The sequence below is a fragment of the Phyllostomus hastatus genome, unplaced genomic scaffold (assembly GCF_019186645.2).
Source record: "Phyllostomus hastatus isolate PE091 unplaced genomic scaffold, TTU_PhHast_1.1 phas_contig_471, whole genome shotgun sequence".
Taxonomy (NCBI): domain Eukaryota; kingdom Metazoa; phylum Chordata; class Mammalia; order Chiroptera; family Phyllostomidae; genus Phyllostomus; species Phyllostomus hastatus.
Window position 1 is genome coordinate 496,202 of NW_025333887.1, and position 19,670 is coordinate 515,871.

Below are 19,670 nucleotides of genomic sequence, written 5' to 3' on the forward strand. Positions count from 1 at the left end.
ATCCTTGAGGAGAACATAGGCAGGAAAATCTCAGATATTTCACACAGCAATATTTTCACCAATATGTCCCCTAGAGCAAGGGACATAAAGGAAAGGATAAACAAATGGGACTTCTTCAAAATAAAACCTCTGTACAGCTAAAGAAAACATTAGCAAAATGTAAAGGGAACCAAATGTATGTGAAAATATACTTGCCAATGATATCTTGGACAAGGGTTTGATCTCCAAAATATATAAAGAACTCACATGACTCTACACCAGGAAGACAAACAACCCAATTAAAAAATGGGCAAAGGACCTTTTTTTAGAGGTCCATAAAACAGACACTTCTCCAACAAGGACATACAGAGGGCCCAGAGACATATGAAAGGATGCTCAGCATCACTAGCCATCAGAGAGATGCAAAATAAAACTACAAGAAGATACCACTTCACACTGGTCAGAATGGCAATCATAAACAAATCAACAAACAATGAATGTTGGAGAGGATGTGGAGAAAAGGGAACCCTAGTGCACTGTTGGTGGGAATGCAGACTGGTGCAGCCCTTGTGGAAAATAGTATGGAATTTCCTCAGAAAACTAAAAATGGAACTGCCTTTTGACCCGACAATTCCACTCCTGGGATTATGCCCTAGGAAACCTGAAACACCATGAATTGAATTGAATTCAAAAGAACCTATGCACCCCAATGTTCACAGCAGCATTATTTACCATAGCCAAGTGCTGGACGCAACCTAAGTGCCCATCAGTAAATGAGTGGATCAATAAACTGTGATACATTTACACAATGGAATTCTACACAGCAGAAAGAAGGAGCTCCTACCCTTTGCAACAGCATGGATGGAACTGGAGAGCATCATGCTAAGTGAAATAAGCCAGGCAGTGAAAGACAAATACCATATGATCTCACCTAATTAGCAAAGCAAAGAAGCAGGCAAAATATAACCAGAGACACTGAAAATAAGAACAAACTGACCATAACCAGAGGGGAGGGGGGAGGGAAATAAGAGGGAAAAGCAGGGAAAGGGTCATCAAAGAACATGTATAAAGGGCCCATGGACAAAGCCAAAGGCGGGTAGGATTGAGGGTGGGAGGTGGGAAAAAGTGATGGTGGGAAAATGGAGATGACTGTATTCAAATATTAATAAAACAAAGTGATTAAAAATTGTGTTGCCTGGGGACAGATTTATTTTCCTTTGTGGAAAGGTAGGAAAAATTTCCCAATGCTGGCGTTGAAGATGTCTGTCTTTCCTGAGGCCACCAAAGACATATGTGTGGGGGGGGGGGGGCGAGGTCAGGGAAGCACAAGATTGGAGAGAGGCCCAGATGACTATGGGGACACTGAGGGACAGTCATTTCCAGTTCTATTGTTCAGAGCTCCACCCCCATCATCCCACACATACCTCCCAGAGCTTCTCAATCTCTCCCTGGCTCTTTCTTGGCCACCTGGCCTTTTCCCATGTCCCTGATCTCCCTTCCAAGTCCTCTCTAATGACTGACACCAGCCCCCTAGTCCTCCAGTCACCCTGAGCTGAACTTCTCACACCAGCACTCCAACAGCTCCATTGGCCATCTCCTTCTGTCTGTTGGCCCTTGAGTCCTCCTGTCCTTCCTCCCTTCGGTTCCCATGCCTCATGGAGAGCAATGCCCCCGCAGAAAGGACCAAGGGATCTCCTGGATTCTGCTGCCTTCACTGCCTACGCCTCATCCAATACCAAGTCTCCAGGATTCTGCTGCCCCAGAGCATGTCTGGAATGCACTCACTTTTCTCCTTGCCCACCTGCTCCAGGCCCCCCCCCCAACCTTCTCCACCCCATGGCCACTAGTTTGCACTTGTCCAAATGCAAAGGCCGTGGCCAGGTAAGTCCAAGTTCTCCCTGAGTTGTTGACCTCTGTACCTTCAAAGCCTACCTTGACCAACCGTATGCTCCAGGTAGGAGAATCCACCCCCCATGGACATGTCACCTGCAGTCTCAGCCCCGGGCAGTTCCCATCTCTCCTGCCCAGTGCCTGCTGCGTTCTTGGTTCAGGGCTGCTGGCCTGATGGTTAAATGCACGGGCCCTGTGGTTGACTCTTAGCCTTGCCACTTACTAGCTGTGCAACCTTGTGTAAGTTTCCTAACCTCTCATGCCTCAGTTTCCTCTCCCATGAACTGGGAAAAATAGCTACACCCCTTTCTGGGGCCATCAGAAGCACCGAATGAGTTAATATACCCAGAACATGTAGCCCAGCCCTAGTACCTCAGGAGGAGGGTCATAATAGTAGCACTCATGTAAGCTTAGCTTAAACCTCACTTCCTCTCCCTGATGCCCTGAGCGTCCCCAGGCTTAACTCCCCCTCCTTGTGCCTCCTGGTGCCCCTCCACAGGTAGGCTTTTCTGAGAGTGGGGCCTTATCTTTTGGTAAGTAGTTCTGCCAGAGACCCAGAAGACTATTTTTTTTAATTAAAAATTTTATTCATTGATTTGAGAGAAAGGGTGAGGGAGAGGGAGAGAGAGAAATTGAGATTGAGATTTGTTGTTCCACTTCTTTATGCATTCATTGGTTGATTCTTGTACATGCCCTGACTGGGGATTGAACCTGCAACCTTGAAGTATCAGGAGCTGAGCTACCCAGCCAGGGCCAGAAGACTTCTGAGGCAAGGGGAAGTGGGCTTTGTTTCTGAACCACATCAGTAGGCCATTCGTGGAAGGCTATGAAATGCTTCCCTGACACCCGATCGGAGGGCACCGCCCTGCTCTCACCTGCTCCACTCAGGTGCCCACAACCTGCCCTCCACCATGCCCACCAAGGCCAGCAGAGGGCAGCAGCACCCTGCCCTGCTTCCTCAGGCAAAAGGGAGGGCGGGGAGGGGCTGGGCTGTGGCCGCCAGGATGAGTTGGGTTGGGCACGATTGCATTGTGGGGAGAGAGGCCGGGACTCCACAGAGACGCACTTCTGGCACCACCAGCTGTTTCTCAGCCCCTGCTAGCAGCCCACCCAGGTACGCAGGAACCAGGGCTGGTGAGGGCAAGGGGTACAGGGGCCTCCAGATTGGGGGGCAATACCTCAGGATGTGCTCGAACTGGGAGAAGTCAGGGGTCCACAGGACCATCTAGTTCTGATCTGGACAAGGCCTTAGGGGCCAGCCCCAGCCCTGTGATACTTCCTGGTGCCTGGTCGCACAGTGCCCCCCAGGGGGTGGTCCTAGAGCTGGGAGGTAGGACCCAGAACTTCTGCCCCTAAATGGGAGAACTGGATTTGCCAAGGGCAGGGAACAGGGTAGGGAGGTGGCCCGCCTAGTTCCCTGCCCCCACAGCCACTCAACTGGCCCGGCCAGGTGGCAGCAAACCCTGCTGCTGCTGCTGCTGCTGCTGCGCACCATGGAGAAGGCAGGGACTCCAACCTGAGCGCACCTGTCCCAGAGCCACGATCCAGAATACTAGCTCTGCTGGCCCAGTGTGCAGACAGTACCCTGTGAGGGTGGCAAGGGAGCCAGTTGTCAGCAGACAGTCCTTTCCCCACCCCATGCATGGAGGGTGGGTCTAGGCCCTTCCTGGGATGGTGTTTCCCTGGGGGAGGGGAAGGGGCACGGCCGGTAACCAGTTTCCTCGCCTGAAGCTAAGAGTTGGGTTCCTATGGGCCATACCCCCACCCTCTTCTGTGCATCCTCTGCCAGCACTGTCCACTACCACCATGACGTATCTGGCACAACTTTGTCAGTCCCCAGAGGTGGGGCTGGATGGGGACAGCCCGACTGCTTGCTCTCTGGCCACTCTTATTCTGGGCCAAAGGGGTGGGGATGTGGGGAGTCTCCTGGACGGGTTGCCTTTGTCAATGTCTCCCCTGCCCCCAGTCCGGACAAAGGCAGGCATTGAGGGCCAGGACTGGCACTTCAGCCAGGCACCAAGACAACTAAGGCTGAGTCTGGCATTGCAGAGACTCAGTGCTCTGACCCTCTTGCGGGGGCTCCATGGCCTCCCCTGCGCCATTCACAAGGAGGAGCTCGCTGGCTGACACCAGAGGGGTGGGGCTGGCTATGTGGATCTCATTTTTCTGGCTGGAGGAAACCCTGTCCCTTTGTCCCCAGATCCCAGGGGGTGTCTCTCTGAAGGCGGAGAGTGGCAGGGAGCCCCTTGGACAGAATAGCTGGGGTGGGGGGAGAGTACCAGATAGTGGGTCCCTGGCCTCTGGACAGAGGGGACATTGTTGAGTTGGAGGCAGGGCTGCCTTGGCCCGGCCACTATTGACAAAGCTGCCAGCTGTGGTGGAGCCTGGCCACTAGGCCCTTGCCCCCCTCCAGCCTCCTCGTCCCCCAGGGCCAATGTGAATGGGGCCGAGCCTCAACTGTCTCCCTCCCACTCAGGGCAATGCCCCCCACAGCAGTCTTGTGCCTGTCACCACTGGCCTGGTGCAGCTGAAGTGAGGAGGTGTGCTTCCCTCTGCTGTTCCCCTTCTCAGCGGTGAGTGCCTGGGCCCCAAGTCCCCGGAGATGCCCTGGGGAGGAGCAGGGCAGGTAAAATAGCATAGGGGAACCTGGGTGTGGGGCTTCAGTGTGCTGCACCTCCTGGCCACAGTGTCCCTCTATGCTGTCCCCCCCATGCCGCAGACACTGCCGCTGATATCCCAGGTCTAGAGGAAATGGCCCTGTCTCTCAGCCAGGCCTGACCTTCCTGTCTGTGTTACCAAGATAAGGGGCTCTACCCCACTAGCATGCCTGGGAGTCCAGGCATGTGCCTCCGCTGGCAGGCTGTGGGGCATTGAGTGACCATGGGCCTGCTGGGCCCACACGCCCAGTTATGTGGGATCCTGGCTCAACTTAAAACCCAGCTTCTGTCCCCTTCTCTGTGGCTCTGGGATTGGGGGCAGGAGGAGGTAGGAGCAAGAGTCCACCAAGGTCTGGGGGTTCTGCCCTGTTGGCATCTCTTTCCTTGTCTCTCTCACCTAGTCACCTAGCAGCCAGCTGGGGCTGTTGGGCGGGAGCCTGCTCATGGCCCCCTGCTAGGAAGCAGGGCTCACACTCAGGCCCCCACCGGCCTCCTGGGAGACACCTCCAGACTGGGCTCCAAATGGCTCTGAATGGGTGGGAGCCATGCCTCTGCCTTCTCTGGGCAGGACTCCCTTCGGGCTTTCCACCCTCCCTCCCCAACTGTCCTCTCCTCAGTCAAGCTCTCTTCCTGACTTCTTCTCACTCCCCTCTTTTCTCTCCCCCCTCCTCCACATCCACACTCTTCGTGCCAGACCCCAGTGGACCCTGGCTGCTGGGGCCCATGGAGCAGGGGGGCGGACCTCCAGTACCCTGTGTTGTCTCTTGGTGCCCTCTCTCCTCCTCCCCTCAGACTGGCTCCCAGCTCTCCTGCAACCCCTGCCTGACCACGCCCAGCTGAGTCTGGGGCCCTCACAGCCCTCCGTGGCATGACCCTGTTCTCCTTGGCCCTGGCTAGCCCTCCACCCTCCCTGACATCTTTGGGGCAAGCTGGGGCAGTGTCCAGCTGTGTCTTGGCCTGAATTCCTCTGACTGCCTCAGTTTCTCCCTGGCTCTTTCTCCTCTCTTCAACACTCCCTCTCGCCGCTGGTGAGGGTCCAACTTTGCTGCTGCCCTGGCTGCCCAGGGCCAGTTTACTGTCCCTGATGGGGTCCCCCTGCTCTGGCTGGCCCTCATGCCTCTTGTCCCTGTGCCTTTTCTCATCTCGGTTGCAGGCACAGTATCCCCCATGATGTGGCTTCCACCAGCCTTCCTTCTCTCATATCCTCTTCTTCTTCAAAAAAAGACTTTATTTACTTATTTTTAAGAGAGGGGAAGGGAAGGAGAAAGACAGGGAGAGAAGCATCAATGTGTAGTTGCCTTTCACGCACCCCCTACTGGGGACCTGGCCCACAACCCAGACCTCTGCCCAGACAGGGAATCGAACTGGTGACCTTTTGGTTCACAGGCTGGTGCTCAATCCGCTGAGCCACACCAGCCAGGCCTCATGTCCTCTTCTGTCTCCGAGCTCCTGCTCCCTTTCCCTGTTGTCTAGGTGCTTCCCACCCTGCTGCCTCCCCTCCTCTCTCCTCATCACCACCTCTTCTGCCCTGCTGTCCTCTCCTCCTCTCCACGGTCTTTCCTCTCTTTGTCACTGCCCCATCTGTCACTGTGTCCTTCTGTCCTTGTGACTTTTCAGGATCTGCCCGCTCCTCAACAATCTGAATGCCTATAAAGTAGAAAATAAAAGAAATTCTTTCCTTGTGCACGCATGTGCACATCAGTCCCACCTCTTGGGTAGTCTCTTTGTCCCTCTGTCCTCCTTGCTCTCTGGCCCCTGTCTCACTCTCTCTGTCTCTCTGCTCTTTCTTTGTCCCTCTGCTTCTCTCTGTCCTCTATCTTTCTCTGTCCCTGTGCTCTGCCTCTCTGTCCTTTTCTCCTCCCCACTTTTCTATCTCTGTCTCTCTTCTCAGTTCTTCTTTCCCTCTGGTGTTTTCCTCACCCCTTCTTCCTCAGTTCCCCTCACTGCCCTTAGTGCTGACCAGGGGTGGGGAGGCAGCGCTTTCTCCCACTGGGCCTCAGGTGCTTGGCTCTCTCCCAGGACCTTGTGATGGCTCCCTGGTCTCCCTCCGGCTCCCACCTACTGCTCCTGCTGTCGCTGCTGTGCCCGCCGCTGCCCTTGAGTCAGGCCCATCACTTCTCTGCACTCAACACTACCTTCAACCATTTGGCACTGGCGCCTGGCCAGGGCACACTCTACGTGGGTGCAGTGAACCGCCTCTTCCAGCTCAGCCCCGAATTACAGCTCGAGGCTATGGCTGTCACCGGCCCTATCTTCGACAGTCCCGACTGTGTGCCTTTCCGTGACCCAGCTGAGTGCCCACAGGCCCAGCTTACTGACAACGCCAACCAGCTGCTGCTCGTGAACAGCCGGGCCCAGGAGCTGGTGGCCTGCGGGCAAGTGCGGCAGGGTGTATGCGAGAAGCGGCACCTTAACGACGTGTCCAAGCTGCTGTACCAGGCCGAGGACCCTGGTGATGGGCAGTTTGTGGCTGCCAACGCTCCAGGAGTGGCCACCGTGGGCCTGGTGGTGCCTGCACCAGGCCAAGACCTCCTGCTGGTGGCCAGAGGCCTGGCGGGCAAGCTGTCAGGAGGGGTACCACCCCTGACTGTCCGCCAACTGGCTGGGCCACAGCCCTTCTCCAGCGAGGGCCTGGGCCGCCTCGTGGTGGGAGACTTCTCTGACTACAACAACAGCTACGTGGCGGCCTTCGCCAACACCCGCTTTGCCTACTTCGTCTTCCGCCGCCGTGGGGCCCGGGCACAGGCCGAGTACCGCTCCTACATTGCCCGGGTCTGCCTGGGGGATGCCAATCTTTACTCTTATGTCGAGGTGCCCCTCAACTGCCACGGCCAAGGCCTCATCCAAGCTGCCTTCCTCGCCCCAGGCACCTTGCTGGGGGCATTTGCTGCGGGCCCAAGGGGGGCACAGGCGGCCCTGTGCACCTTTCCCCTGGCAGAACTGGACGGGACCATGGAGCAGGCCCGGCGCCTTTGCTACACAGCAGGTGGCCGGGGCCCCAGCGGCACAGAGGAAGCCACCGTGGAGTATGGTGTCACTTCACGCTGCGTCACCCTGCCCCCTGTGAGTGGCTGGACCCAGGCCCCACACTTGCCCTCTCACCTCAGGCTATACCCACTGTCTTTTGGCAACAGCTCTGGCTGCCTTCGCTTGCTGCCTCATCTGGCCTTGCCTGACTCTCTGTCCCTGTCCCTTGTGGTCCTGAGGCATCGCACAGCCCGGGGCAGGGGCTGCCACATGTAGTTCTGGGCTGTAGGCAGCTGGACACTCATGTGACAATTAGCCACAACCGCTTGGTTAGAGGATGTCAAGAAGGGGCCGGCTTGGTCTCCAAGTCTCCTAGCTGCTCTTTCTTGCTCTCTGCAGTGTGAGCTTGTCTTGCCATGGGGCTCCCTGGCGCCGTTCTCCATCCTGCCTCACTCTCTTCTCACCAGTTGCCTGGCTGTCCTCCTCTGACTAGCTCTGGGCCTGGGGAAGGTACCACCTGCCTCTTCTGAGAACTGATTCTCCCCTCCCTGCCTGTCTAGGACTCCCCTGAGTCGTACCCCTGTGGCGATGAGCACACCCCCAGCCCCATTGCTGGTCGCCAGCCCCTGGAGGCCTGGCCTCTGCTGCAATTTTGGCAGCCCATCAGCGCCATCGCAGCCCTACAAGCAGATGGGAACATGGTAGCCTTCCTGGGGGACACCCAGGGCCAGCTGCATAAGGTGAGGCCCTGACAAAACAAGGGGGCTGCTATAGCACCAGCCTCCCAGGCCCTGTGGTCTCAACACTGCCAGGCTAGGCCCTGCAGTAGTGTAGGGAAGCCCCAGGTACCCTGTCTCTTGGCTTGTGTCCTGGCTGGGCGCCACCTGCTTGCCATCTGGTTCCCAGAGGCATGGCTTAGGATGACAACCCAGGAGCCTCCCAGACAGCCCCAACTTTTCCAGCCAATAAGTGGGAGCTGACAACCACAGTGGAAGAGGGTGGCATGGTGGCAGAGTGGGCAGTGCCTGGTCCTCAGAGCCAACCTGGCCCCAGAAGTCTCTCAAAGGCAAACTCTTGCCTTCTCGTCAACTGCTTGTTTCCCCACAGCTGCCTTCCCACTCCTGGTGCTCAGTGGTCTCACCCAGGGTGGCCCTGCCACCCCAGCTGAGTGATGCTGAATGAAGAAGGCAACATGGGAAGGCTGGGTGCCCGCAGGCCTCCCCCACTCTCTATGGCCTGGTGTCCCTGGGCAGGAAGAGAGCACATGCCCTGAACAGTCGGCCTGAGGCCATCTTGACAGTGGGCCTTGGCTCAGCGGGGTGGCCCAGCCCTGTCCTTGTCATCCCCCAGGTCTTTCTCAATGGCTCCCAAAGCCGGGTGTACCACTCCCAGCAAGTGGGGCCTCCAGGCTCAGCCATCAGCCCGGACCTGCTGGTAGACAGCAGCGGCAGCCACCTCTATGTTCTGACTGCCCAGCAGGTGAGGGCTGTCCCAGGGGGCTGGGTACATGAGGCCTGAGTCCCTGCACCCACTGCCTCTGTTCCTGCCACCCATCCAGGTGGACCAGGTACCCGTGGCAGCCTGCCCCCAGTTCCCTGACTGCACCAGCTGCCTCCAGGCCCAGGACCCGCTGTGTGGCTGGTGCATCCTCCAGGGCAGGTGAGTGCAGGGCCTGTGCCCTGGTTTGGGCTGACATGCCTAGTACAGGAGACCACACCTGGAAGCAGCTCTAGGCATGCCAGGAGGCCAGTTCAGCTCCCTGTGGTAAAGACTTGGTGCCACTGCTGAGTTCCCCCATGCTGCCCCATTCCATGCAACCAGGAACCTGGTCAGCAGCCCCTTCCCACGTCTGCCAAACCTGTTCAGTTCTCATTCTCTCAGTCCTACCCTGGGTCAGGCCTCTGTCACCTCTCCCAGGTGTCCCCTCCAGCCCATGCTCCACACAGCAGTTGCAGGAATCCCTGCGACACCTAAGTCAGTTGTGCATACCTTCCCTCTGCAGCATGGCCTCCTCTTACTGTCAAGGCCAAAGCCCATGCATTGGCCACAAAGACCTTTGTGCTTGATCTCTTCTTCTGGCAGCACAGTCCTTTTCATTTCCCCTGCTTACTGCCCTCCAGCTGGGCCATCCTTCCAACCCCCTTGCTGCCAGTCATCCAAGGAGCCTGAGACCCACACAATGACCCAGTGGGCCCTTAACCACAGGTGTACCCGCAAAGACCAGTGCAGGATGGCAGCCCAGCCCAACCAGTGGCTTTGGAGCTATGAGAAGGACAGCCGCTGCCTGCATGTCCAGAGCTTGCTGCCGACCCACCACCCCCGCCAGGAGCAGGGCCAGGTGAGGCTCATGCCACCACCTGCCGGTGGGAGTGCCCCCAGGATGCCCCCAGGCTGCCCCCATCCTCCTCTCCTGCTGCCTGCGCTTCTAGTCACTTTACTCTGGTCCCATCTCCCTTGGCGAGTTGGCCGCCTGAGAAGCCCTTGTCTGCTCTGCTTTCCTTGCACGTACCCCAGGTCACCTTGTCTGTCCCCCGGCTGCCCACCCTGGCTGTGGATGAATATTTCCATTGCGCCTTTGGAGACTACGATAGCTTGGCTCATGTGGAAGGGCCCCACGTGGCCTGTGTCACCCCTCCCGAAGACCAGCTGCCCCTTAACCCTCCAGGCACAGGTGAGGGGTCCCTGGGGAGGGTGCCTGGGGCAGGAGCTGAAGGGGCAGGAGCCACATGACACACTCTGCCACCACCATGCCCTCTTAGACCACATCACATTGTCCCTGGCCCTGATGTTTGAGGATGTGGCTGTAGCTGCCACCAACTTCTCCTTCTACGACTGCAATGCTGTCCAGACCTTGGAGGTGGCTGCCCCGTGAGTGCTGGTCCTGGCTGCTGGGTAAGCGTGGCAACCTCAGATAGTGCCCAGCCTGAGCAGCCCCCTGTCCCTCCAGGTGCCGTGCTTGTGTGGGAAGCCTCTGGCGATGCCACTGGTGCCCCCAGAGCAGCCGCTGTGTGTACGGAGAGCACTGCCCAGAGGGCGAGAGGACCATCTATAGCACCCAGGAGGTGGGTGGGCCCTGCCTTCTGGGCTCTTTTCAATGCTCAACCCCCCATGGCTGCAGGGCTGAGTCTGAGTCTGGGGCCTCTGCTCACCCAGCAGCCAGCTTTCATGGCTGCTGCAGATCCACCCTACTAGCTATGCCTTGACTGAAGGGCTAACAGATATTCTTTCCCCAGGTGGGCATCCAGGTGAATGGCCCAGGGTTTTGTCCTCAGGTTGAGGGCCTGGCAGGTCCCCACCTGGTGCCTGTGGGCTGGGAGAGCCATTTGGCCCTGCGAGTTCGGAACCTCCAGCATTTCCAAGTGAGCAATCTGGTGGACAGGGGATGGGAACAGGGTCAGGGGAGGCTGACAATGCCCAGGGTCCTGACAATGTCCACCCCCAGGGCCTGCCAGCCTCCTACCACTGTTGGCTGGAGCTGCCCGGAGAACTGCAGAGGCTGCCAGCCTCCCTGGAAGAGATGGCCGGGGGTGCGGGCCTCATCTACTGCCAGGCTCAGCAGGTGAACGGTAGCCCCACAGCCTCACCTGCCACTGGGCGCCTTCTGCAGCCCCCACATACCCCAAACCCCCTTGCCTCCAAGTTTGCCCCAGGCCTTCAGACGCTCACCCTCCACATTCCGTTGTCATAAGGCCTGCTCTTTGCAGCAGGAACATGATGCTCACAGCCTCTGCCCCGTGCCTGCAATCTGCTGGGAGATGTGGGCACTTAACAATGGCACCTATTCTGGAAGGAGCATCCTGGAGGAGGCAGGGGTTAGGGGTGTCTTGAGTTGGGCTAGACCTAACCCACCCTCCATCCACAGTTCCACCCCTCCATGGCCCAGATGGAACTCCCAGTGCCCATCTACGTCACCCGGGGTGAGGGCCAGCGGCTGGACAATGCCCGTACTCTTCATGGTGAGCTTGGGGGCGGCAGGGCAGGCAAGTCAGGGTGTGAGGCAAAGGGGAGGTGCCTCAGTGTGCTGCCTGACCTTCCCTAGTGACCCTGTACGACTGTGCCGTGGGCCACCCTGACTGTAGCCACTGCCAGGCAGCCAACAGGAGCCTGGGCTGCCTGTGGTGCAGCCATGGCCAGCCTGCCTGTCTCTACGGGCCACTGTGCCCACCTGAGGCTGTGGAGCTATTGTGTCCAACGCCCAGCATTGACACCGTGAGCCCCCCAGCCCCCACCCTGGCCTCCACCCCACACTGCTCCCCTATGGCCCAGTCTCCCACCCCCTCCCTCACCCCTAGCCCCTCTCCCTTGCCCTGTCCCTCACTGTCCTAGCCTCTCCCAGGTCAGAGGAGCCCTGCCCCAGTCTGCTCAGCTAGCCAGGCACTCCTCACTGCAGAGCAGGTATGACTTGGGAATCCCATGGCTGCCCTTCCCTGCTGCAGATTGAGCCCCTGACTGGTCCCCCTGAGGGTGGCTTGGCCCTCACCATTCTGGGCTCCAACCTGGGCCGGGACTTTGCCGACGTGCAGGATGCTGTGAGCGTGGCTGGCCAGCCGTGCAGCCCTGACCCCTCTCTCTACCGCACCTCTGCCCGGTGAGGCCCTCAGGGACTGGCCACCCAGAAAGAAGGGAGGCTTACAGCCAAGAAATGCGAGTCTAGGTCAGATGTGCCAAGGGAGGAAGAGAGGGGAGCTGCCAGGGAGAGGGGTGGAAGGGGCAGGCTTCAGGCTGTGGCTGGTGGGTGGCCCAGAGCTCCAGCCAGGGAAGGGCCCAGCCCATAGGGGCCCTGAGCAGCTGCCGGGCCTCTGCTCCCCAGGATTGTGTGTGTGACATCTCCTGCCCCCAATGGCACCACAGGGCCAATCCAAGTGGCCATTAACAGTCGACCACCAGGCATCTCAACCCAGCACTTCACCTACCAGGTCAGTGCCCACCCTGGGATGGACCCCACGCAGAGGGATAGTAAGATTGAGAGGCAGAAAGGCACAAACAACTAGATGAGGATTTCAAACTTGACCTAAGAGTAGCCAGAAATATTGCCACATGTCCAATAGGGAAGCTACATGGTCTGAGTGGAGGACAGGCTAGGAGCAGCGGCGGCGCAGTGAGGACACTGCTGGCAACAGCTGTCCAGGAGGGAAGCAGGCAGCAGAAGTAACAAGGGCAGAGGGTGGGTGGGCCAGTGTGGGACTCGGAGCTGTTGGGACTTGCTTCAGGCCTGGCTGCCAGTGGGCACAGGGATGGGGGAGAGCGGGGAGGCCTTCAGGTGCTAGCTTGAGCCTTAGGGGCCTCCTGGGGACATTTGGGGGGCCAAGGAGCCCAGGGCAAGAGCAGTGCGGGTCAGGGGCAGGTTACCATTGGGTTAGCATCTGCTGGGCACATAAAACACCCCAAGGAGCAATTGGATCTCAGAGTTTAGCATTTGGGGGGGCCTAGGAAATGCAGGCAATGGCAGAGGAGGCCTCGGGGGAGCAGACACAGTAAGGAGAGAAGAGCCCCCACCCCAGTGGTCAAGGCAAGAGGAGAGCTATGGGGCTACAGAAGCTGAGCATAGGGCTTCCAGAAGGTGGGTGTGGTCGGGCCACACCTCACAGCCTTGGGGGCTGGAACTGAGGTGAGGAAGTGCCAGGCTGGGCTGCCATGCCTGCCCCAACCTGCCCTGTCCCCTAGGACCCTATCCTGCTGAGCCTGAGCCCCCAGTGGGGTCCCCAGGCAGGGGGCACCCAGCTCACCATCCATGGGCGGCACCTCCAGACAGGAGGCAATATTAGTGCCTTCGTGGGCAGCCAGTCCTGTCCTATGTGAGTATGTCTCTCTTCCTCCTTCTACATTCCAGCCTGGCTGCTGTCAGCTGGGGATGCTCCTTCCGGGCCTCAGTGTCCTCTTATGTACAGCAGAAGGCTTGGACTCAAGGCTCCCCAAGGTCCCCATGAAAGTCCAAGAGAAATGGCCACTGTGACCACCCCTGGTGGGCTCTGCCTTAGAGGGAGGCAAAGCAGGGCTCTTGTGGGGTGGCCAGGCTGAAGCTGCAGCCCAAGATGGCACACCTCTCCCCGCTGCAGCCAGGAGCCAGTGTGTCCCGAGGCCATTGTGTGCCACACCATGCCCCAGGCCAGCCCAGGAGAAGCTGTGGTTCGTGTGGTCTTTGGCCATGCCCAGCGCACACTCCTGGCCAGCCCTTTCCGCTACACTGCCAACCCCCAGCTCCTGGCAGCAGAGCCCAGCGTCAGCTTCCGAGGGTGAGAACCTGCTCCACTGGGGCAACCTGTGTGCCCTACCCAGGATGCCCAGAGGTGGGGAGGCGGGGCTGAGCTGGGCTGCCCGTCACTCCCACCCTGGCTGACTACTATCCTGGCACAGGGGTGGGCGGCTTATCCGAGTCAGGGGCAAGGATCTGGATGTGGTGCGGTGGCCCCTACTGTCCGTGTGGCTGGAGGCCACGGCCGAGGTGCAGGCTGCAGGGTCCCATCCCCAGGACCTAAGGAGGAGCTGTGGGGCCCATGCTGTAGCTCCCCAGGCTTGTGTCTGGCTTGAGGGAGGCTTGCTGCAGGTGAGCCTCCACCAGCAGTCATCAGGGCTGCCATGGGGCCATGCCTGGAGAGGGGGGGCAGGGGAGGCCACCATGTCCCTGGGAATGAGCAGGAAAGCCTCGGCTCACCCCCCTTCATCTTGGCCCCAACTTCCTCGCAGTGCTCCACCATCTGCTCCATCAATTCCTCCAGCCTCCTCCTGTGCCAGAGTCCCACCGTGCCAGATGGGACACACCCCCAGCGGGTCTTCTTCACCCTTGACAATGTGCACGTGGACTTTGCCAATGCCAGTGGGGGACAGGACTTCCTGTACCAGCCCAATCCCCGGCTGGCCCCCCTCAGTCACAAGGGACCTGCCCGCCTCAAGCCGGGCAATGTCCTGGATGTGGAGGTGAGGGCTTCTGCTGCCACTACTGGTCAGAGGCTGTGGGCCCAGGCTGGGTAGCCTGGCTCAGGCCCTTAGTCTGTCTCCTAGGGTGAGGGCCTCAACCTGGGGATCAGCAAGGAGGAGGTGCGTGTGCACATTGGCGACAGCGAGTGCCTGGTGAAGACACTCACACTCACCCACCTGTACTGTGACCCACCCCCGTGGGTCCCACAGCCTGCCAATGGCTCCAGCACACTGCCACAGTTTGTGGTAAGGCTTGGCCCTGGGTGCAGAGGTAGATGGCCAAACGGAGCACTGACAGCCTACGCTCAGGAGCCTTGCCCCCCACCAGGTGCAGATGGGCAACCTGCGCCTGACTCTGGGCCCCGTCCAATATGAGGCTGAGCCCGTGCCATCAGCATTCCCCATGAAGGCACAGATAGGCCTGGGCATGGGAGCTGCTGTGCTGATCGCCGCTGTGCTCCTCCTCACTCTCATGTACAGGTGAGGGGCCCTCCCGATCATGCACGCACCTGCACAAACTTCCCTCTTCACTTGGAAAGGGCACTCCAAGCAGGCAGCCATTCTGACTTCATGGCCTTGGCCCAGGCAGGCCTGGGTCTGTGGTTAACACCTAGTCCCTGGGCTGCAGGCACAAGAGCAAGCAGGCCCTACGCGACTATCAGAAGGTTCTGGTGCAGCTGGAGAACTTGGAGATTGGCGTGGGTGACCAGTGCCGCAAGGAGTTTACAGGTGGGGAGGGGGCAGTGGGGAGGTGGGCAGAGGGCCCACTGGGGCCTGAGCCCACACCTTGGTGGCTCCCGATCTGCAGACCTGATGACCGAGATGACTGACCTCAGCAGCGACCTGGAAGCCAGCGGGATCCCCTTCCTGGACTACCGCACGTACACTGAGCGCGTCTTCTTCCCAGGGCAGGGTGGCTGCCCGCTGCAGCCCGTGTTCGAAGGGCCTGGGGAAGAAGGCCACCGTGCCCCTGTGCACCAGGGCCTCACACAGCTCTCCAATCTGCTCAATAGCAAGCTTTTTCTCCTCACAGTGAGGGCCACACAGGCGGGCAGGGGATCTCAGGGAAGGGAGGGCAAAGAGGTGGGGGCTGGGCACAGGCTGGGCTGGGCTGGGTGGTAGGTATAAGCACAAAGGTCGGAGGACCCATGGGGCAAGATGCTTCTCAGAGTGAGCCCCAGCTGCCCCCTCTACCACCTAGCTCATCCACACGTTGGAGGAGCAGCCCAGTTTCTCCCAGCGGGACCGCTGTCACGTGGCTTCACTGCTGTCCCTGGCACTGCACAGCAAGCTTGAGTACCTGACTGACATCATGAGGACGCTGCTTGGTGACTTGGCTGCCCATTATGTGCACAAGAATCCCAAGCTCATGCTTCGAAGGTTGGCTTTGGCCTGACCTTGGTCCTGGCAGCAGGGCTGGTAGCGCCCTCTTGAGCTACCCACTACCTTGCTCTATCCTGGGGTGGGTGGGGCCAAGAACCCCTAGGAGGTAGGTTAGGACAGAAACCACTGCTAGGGAAGTAGACAGGCATCCTCACCAGAGATCTAACACAAAGGGCCGACAAGGAGGAAAAGCTCTGTCTCACCTCCGTTGCCGTTTCAGCCCAGGGACAGGGTGGCCTTGTGGCACCCGTCTCTAACCTCAGGCCTGCTCCCTACAGAACAGAGACCATGGTGGAGAAGCTGCTCACTAACTGGCTGTCCATCTGTCTCTACACCTTCCTGAGGGTGAGAGGAGCCCTGGATGGCAGGCACCTTCTGCCCTTGCTCCAATGAGGGACTGCTGCCAGTGGCCTCATTAACCTGCACCCAGATTCCCCCAGGGGCCTCCTGGTGTGAGGGCACAGCACTGGGGGATGGGCGGAAAGGGAAGGGCTTTGAACTTTTTTCCCCTGGGCTGGATGTGTGGTAGAGGCCAGCTGCCATTGCCCGCCCTCACTCTGTACAGCTGGCTGACCCTCCCCACCCCCACCAAGCCTTGCATAGCCTGCCAATGCCCTGGCCAATGCTAACCCATCCTAATGGTTGCAGGAGGTGGCTGGTGAACCCCTGTATATGCTCCTCCGGGCCATCCAATACCAGGTGGATAAAGGTCCTGTGGATGCTGTAACAGGCAAGGCAAAAAGGACTCTGAATGACAGTCGCCTGCTTCGGGAGGATGTGGAGTTCCAGCCCCTAACACTGATGGTGCTGGTGGGCCCTGGGGCTGGTGGGGCAGCAGGGAGCAGTGCAGCGCAGCGTGTGCCTGCCCGCGTGCTCGACACAGACACCATCACCCAGGTCAAGGAGAAGGTGCTGGACCAAGTCTACAAGGGTACCCCCTTCTCCCAGAGGCCCTCTGTGCACACCCTAGACCTTGGTGAGAGAGCCTGCCTGCCCTCCCCTCTTGGGTCTGTTCCACCTGTAGAGGCTCAACTCTGCCTTGCTCTGGATGGCAGACTTGGGGAACGGGCTGCAGGCTGATTGGCTTCCCTGGGTCCCTCCAGAATGGCGCTCGGGCCTGGCTGGTCACCTAACCCTGTCAGATGAGGACCTGACCTCGGTGATTCAGAATCATTGGAAGAGACTCAACACCCTGCAGCACTATAAGGTTTGGGGTGGGCACAGACTGGGGAGCAGGCCTCCTGCCTCTGGATCAGCCAGAGAAGAAGCCTGGCCTCTGCTCCCCTCCCCTCCAGGTCCCAGATGGGGCCACAGTGGGACTTATCCCCCAGATGCACAACAGAGGCGCCGTCTGCCAGAGCCTGGCCCAGAGCTGCCCCTCCGGGGAGAGTGAGTCCCAAAATCCAGTCATGCCTATCTGCCCCCAGGAACTTGAGGCGGGCAGGCAGGGGTCCTGGTCATGCCATCACCTGGGTCTCCTCATACCTTGCCAGCAGGCCAGCAGAAGCTCCAGGCTAAGCCAAGGGCCTGGGGCAGATCAGGGCAATGTGTATCCTGGTCAGGGAGCTCCAGGGGCGTGGGGTGTTGGGCTGAGCAAGCCCCTGGGCTGCCACCCTCCTTTCCACATTGCTACCCTCTGTTTCCTGGGCCCCTCCTACCCTGCACCATGCTGCCAAGTGGGTTGGGCGGGCAGCAGGAGCACAGGACTGAGGCTGGCATGTGTGTCCTCAGACATCCCCATGCTGGAGGATGGCGAGGAGGGTGGGGTCCACCTCTGGCACCTGGTGAAAGGCACTGAGGAGCCAGAAGGGGCCAAGGTACGGCGCAGCAGCCTGCGGGAACGGGAGCGGGAGCGGGCACGGGCCAAGGCCATCCCGGAAATCTACCTCACCCGCCTACTCTCCATGAAGGTCGGTACAGCTAGGGAGCTGGGCCCCAGGGGAGCCATGTGACAGGAAGGCTCACCAAGGGGCCCCTGACTGAGCTGGGGAGAAGACATGGCCCTGAGAGGCTGAGGGGCAGTCCCATACCCACTGATAGAGCCCACTCCCCTTCCTTCTAGGGTACGCTGCAGAAGTTTGTGGATGACACCTTCCAGGCCATCCTCAGCGTGAACCGGCCTGTGCCCATTGCTGTCAAGTACCTGTTTGACTTCCTGGATGAGCTAGCAGAGAAGCATGGCATCGAGGACCCAGAGACCTTGCACATATGGAAGACTAACAGGTATCTTGCCTGCTGCTCCCATCCCCGTGCAGATGGGACATGGAGGCCCAGAGGGACAAGGATATTGCCATGGTGAGGGCAGCAGGACCTGAATAGGAACCCAGGCTTGGAAGTATCAGCTTTCTGACCACTGCCCAGCATGGACTCACAGGACAGCTCCCTGTGGAACTCATGGTTGGAGCCTAGGCTGGTGGTGTGTGCTAGATGTGATGGTGCTGGACTAGCCGTGCCTCATACCCACGGCGGCCTGTGTCTCCAGCCTGCTGTTGCGGTTCTGGGTGAACACGCTGAAGAACCCACAGCTCATCTTTGATGTACGGGTATCAGACAACGTGGACGCCATCCTTGCCGTCATTGCCCAGACCTTCATCGACTCCTGCACTGTCTCAGAGCATAAAGTGGGCCGGGTGAGAGCAGAGCCGGCTGTGATGGCAGCCAGGGGATTAAGGAGAAAAGGCTTGTGGGGGAAGCCATAGGGGTTGGGTACAGAGCCCTCAGTGGAGCTGGGGGAAATGATGCATAATGAGGGCCAGGGGGAGGGAGCATTGGTGGCACAGTCTGGGCGATAGGGCCAGAGCTCCTGCACCTCCCCACTAACACCCACCCCTACCCGGAGCAGGATTCCCCAGTGAACAAACTGCTTTATGCCCGGGAGATCCCTCGCTACAAGCAGATGGTGGAGAGGTAGGTGTCAGGGTGTCACGGCTGGGGGTGGAAGCTGCCCACCCCTAACTGTGTCCCCTCCTGCAGATACTACTCTGACATTCGCCAGAGCTCTCCAGCAAGCTACCAGGAAATGAATTCAGCTCTAGCCGAGCTCTCAGGGGTGAGGCATGGCCCAGGGGTATACCCCTCCACATTTGGGAGATAGGGTAGACGGGGGAAGCTTGGGGCTTGAGGCCCAGGCTGAGGCCTCAGCCCCTCAATGTGCTGCCCCCAGAATTACACCTCTGCTCCCCACTGTCTGGAAGCTCTGCAAGAACTCTACAAACACATCCACAGGTATTATGACCAGGTGAGACCAGGGTTCCCCAGGAGTAGGAGCACCTCCCTGGGGGCGGAGGAGGTGTCCAGGCCCACCACTGCAAGTAGAGGGGAGGAAGGACCCAGGCCGGGCAGGGGCTTGGCTTCTGTCTAGATTCCTCAGGGAGGCCAGGGGCAGTCCCCGATGGATCCCCCAGCCACTGCTGAGATAGAAGCTGGGCTGGGTGGCACTGGGTCAGTGGTCAGAGGGCTGGGGGCTCATGCAGGGGACCCTCCTCTGCCCTGGCAGATCATCAATGCCCTGGAGGAGGACCCTGTCGGCCAGAAGATGCAGCTGGCCTGCCGCCTGCAGCAGATTGCCGCTCTGGTGGAGAACAAGGTGACCGACCTATGAACTCAGTCTGCAGTGGGAACCTGAGGCCCGCCAGTTTGGAGAGCAATGAGCAGGACCCACCGCCACAGTGCCTTATGACCCCTGGATCCAGCCAGCAACAGAAGAGAGGGGCTGGCAGAGTAGGGGGGAACTCCCTGCAACCCCCTCCCCGTCCTGCCCTTCCTCCCCGCCCCCGGCTTTTTTCTAATTTATAGCAATCCTTCCCTCTCCCCCTCATTATATTTATTTGCTTACTGAAGAATTGCACCTGGAAATAAAATGTCTTTTTAGAAAAAGGC

General features: G+C 59.2%; 1 protein-coding gene across 4 annotated transcripts; it reads left to right on the plus strand.

Moving 5' to 3' along the window:
* Positions 1-2,886: 2,886 nt before the first annotated feature.
* Positions 2,887-19,633, plus strand: PLXNB3 (plexin B3). Of its 4 annotated transcripts, none has more exons than XM_045845443.1 (36): positions 2,887-2,983; positions 4,346-4,442; positions 6,546-7,589; positions 8,054-8,233; positions 8,844-8,972; positions 9,052-9,152; positions 9,699-9,831; positions 10,008-10,164; positions 10,253-10,361; positions 10,441-10,555; positions 10,727-10,852; positions 10,936-11,052; positions 11,356-11,449; positions 11,533-11,702; positions 11,930-12,081; positions 12,304-12,409; positions 13,158-13,288; positions 13,550-13,726; positions 13,848-14,037; positions 14,178-14,408; positions 14,493-14,654; positions 14,737-14,888; positions 15,037-15,137; positions 15,217-15,440; positions 15,610-15,788; positions 16,070-16,136; positions 16,440-16,767; positions 16,895-16,998; positions 17,087-17,180; positions 17,523-17,701; positions 17,854-18,014; positions 18,274-18,421; positions 18,634-18,698; positions 18,765-18,840; positions 18,955-19,029; positions 19,288-19,633. In XM_045845443.1, the coding sequence occupies exons 3-36, from the start codon at positions 6,555-6,557 to the stop codon at positions 19,390-19,392; spliced, it is 5,673 nt and encodes a 1,890-aa protein (XP_045701399.1). In that variant the 5' UTR covers positions 2,887-2,983; positions 4,346-4,442; positions 6,546-6,554; the 3' UTR covers positions 19,393-19,633. The 4 variants fall into 4 exon arrangements, 3 of the variants coding, with proteins under 3 accessions (XP_045701399.1, XP_045701401.1, XP_045701400.1); XM_045845445.1 differs by having other exon boundaries at positions 18,955-19,016; XM_045845444.1 differs by having other exon boundaries at positions 2,922-2,983; positions 4,363-4,442.
* The last annotated feature ends 37 nt before the right edge of the window (positions 19,634-19,670 follow it).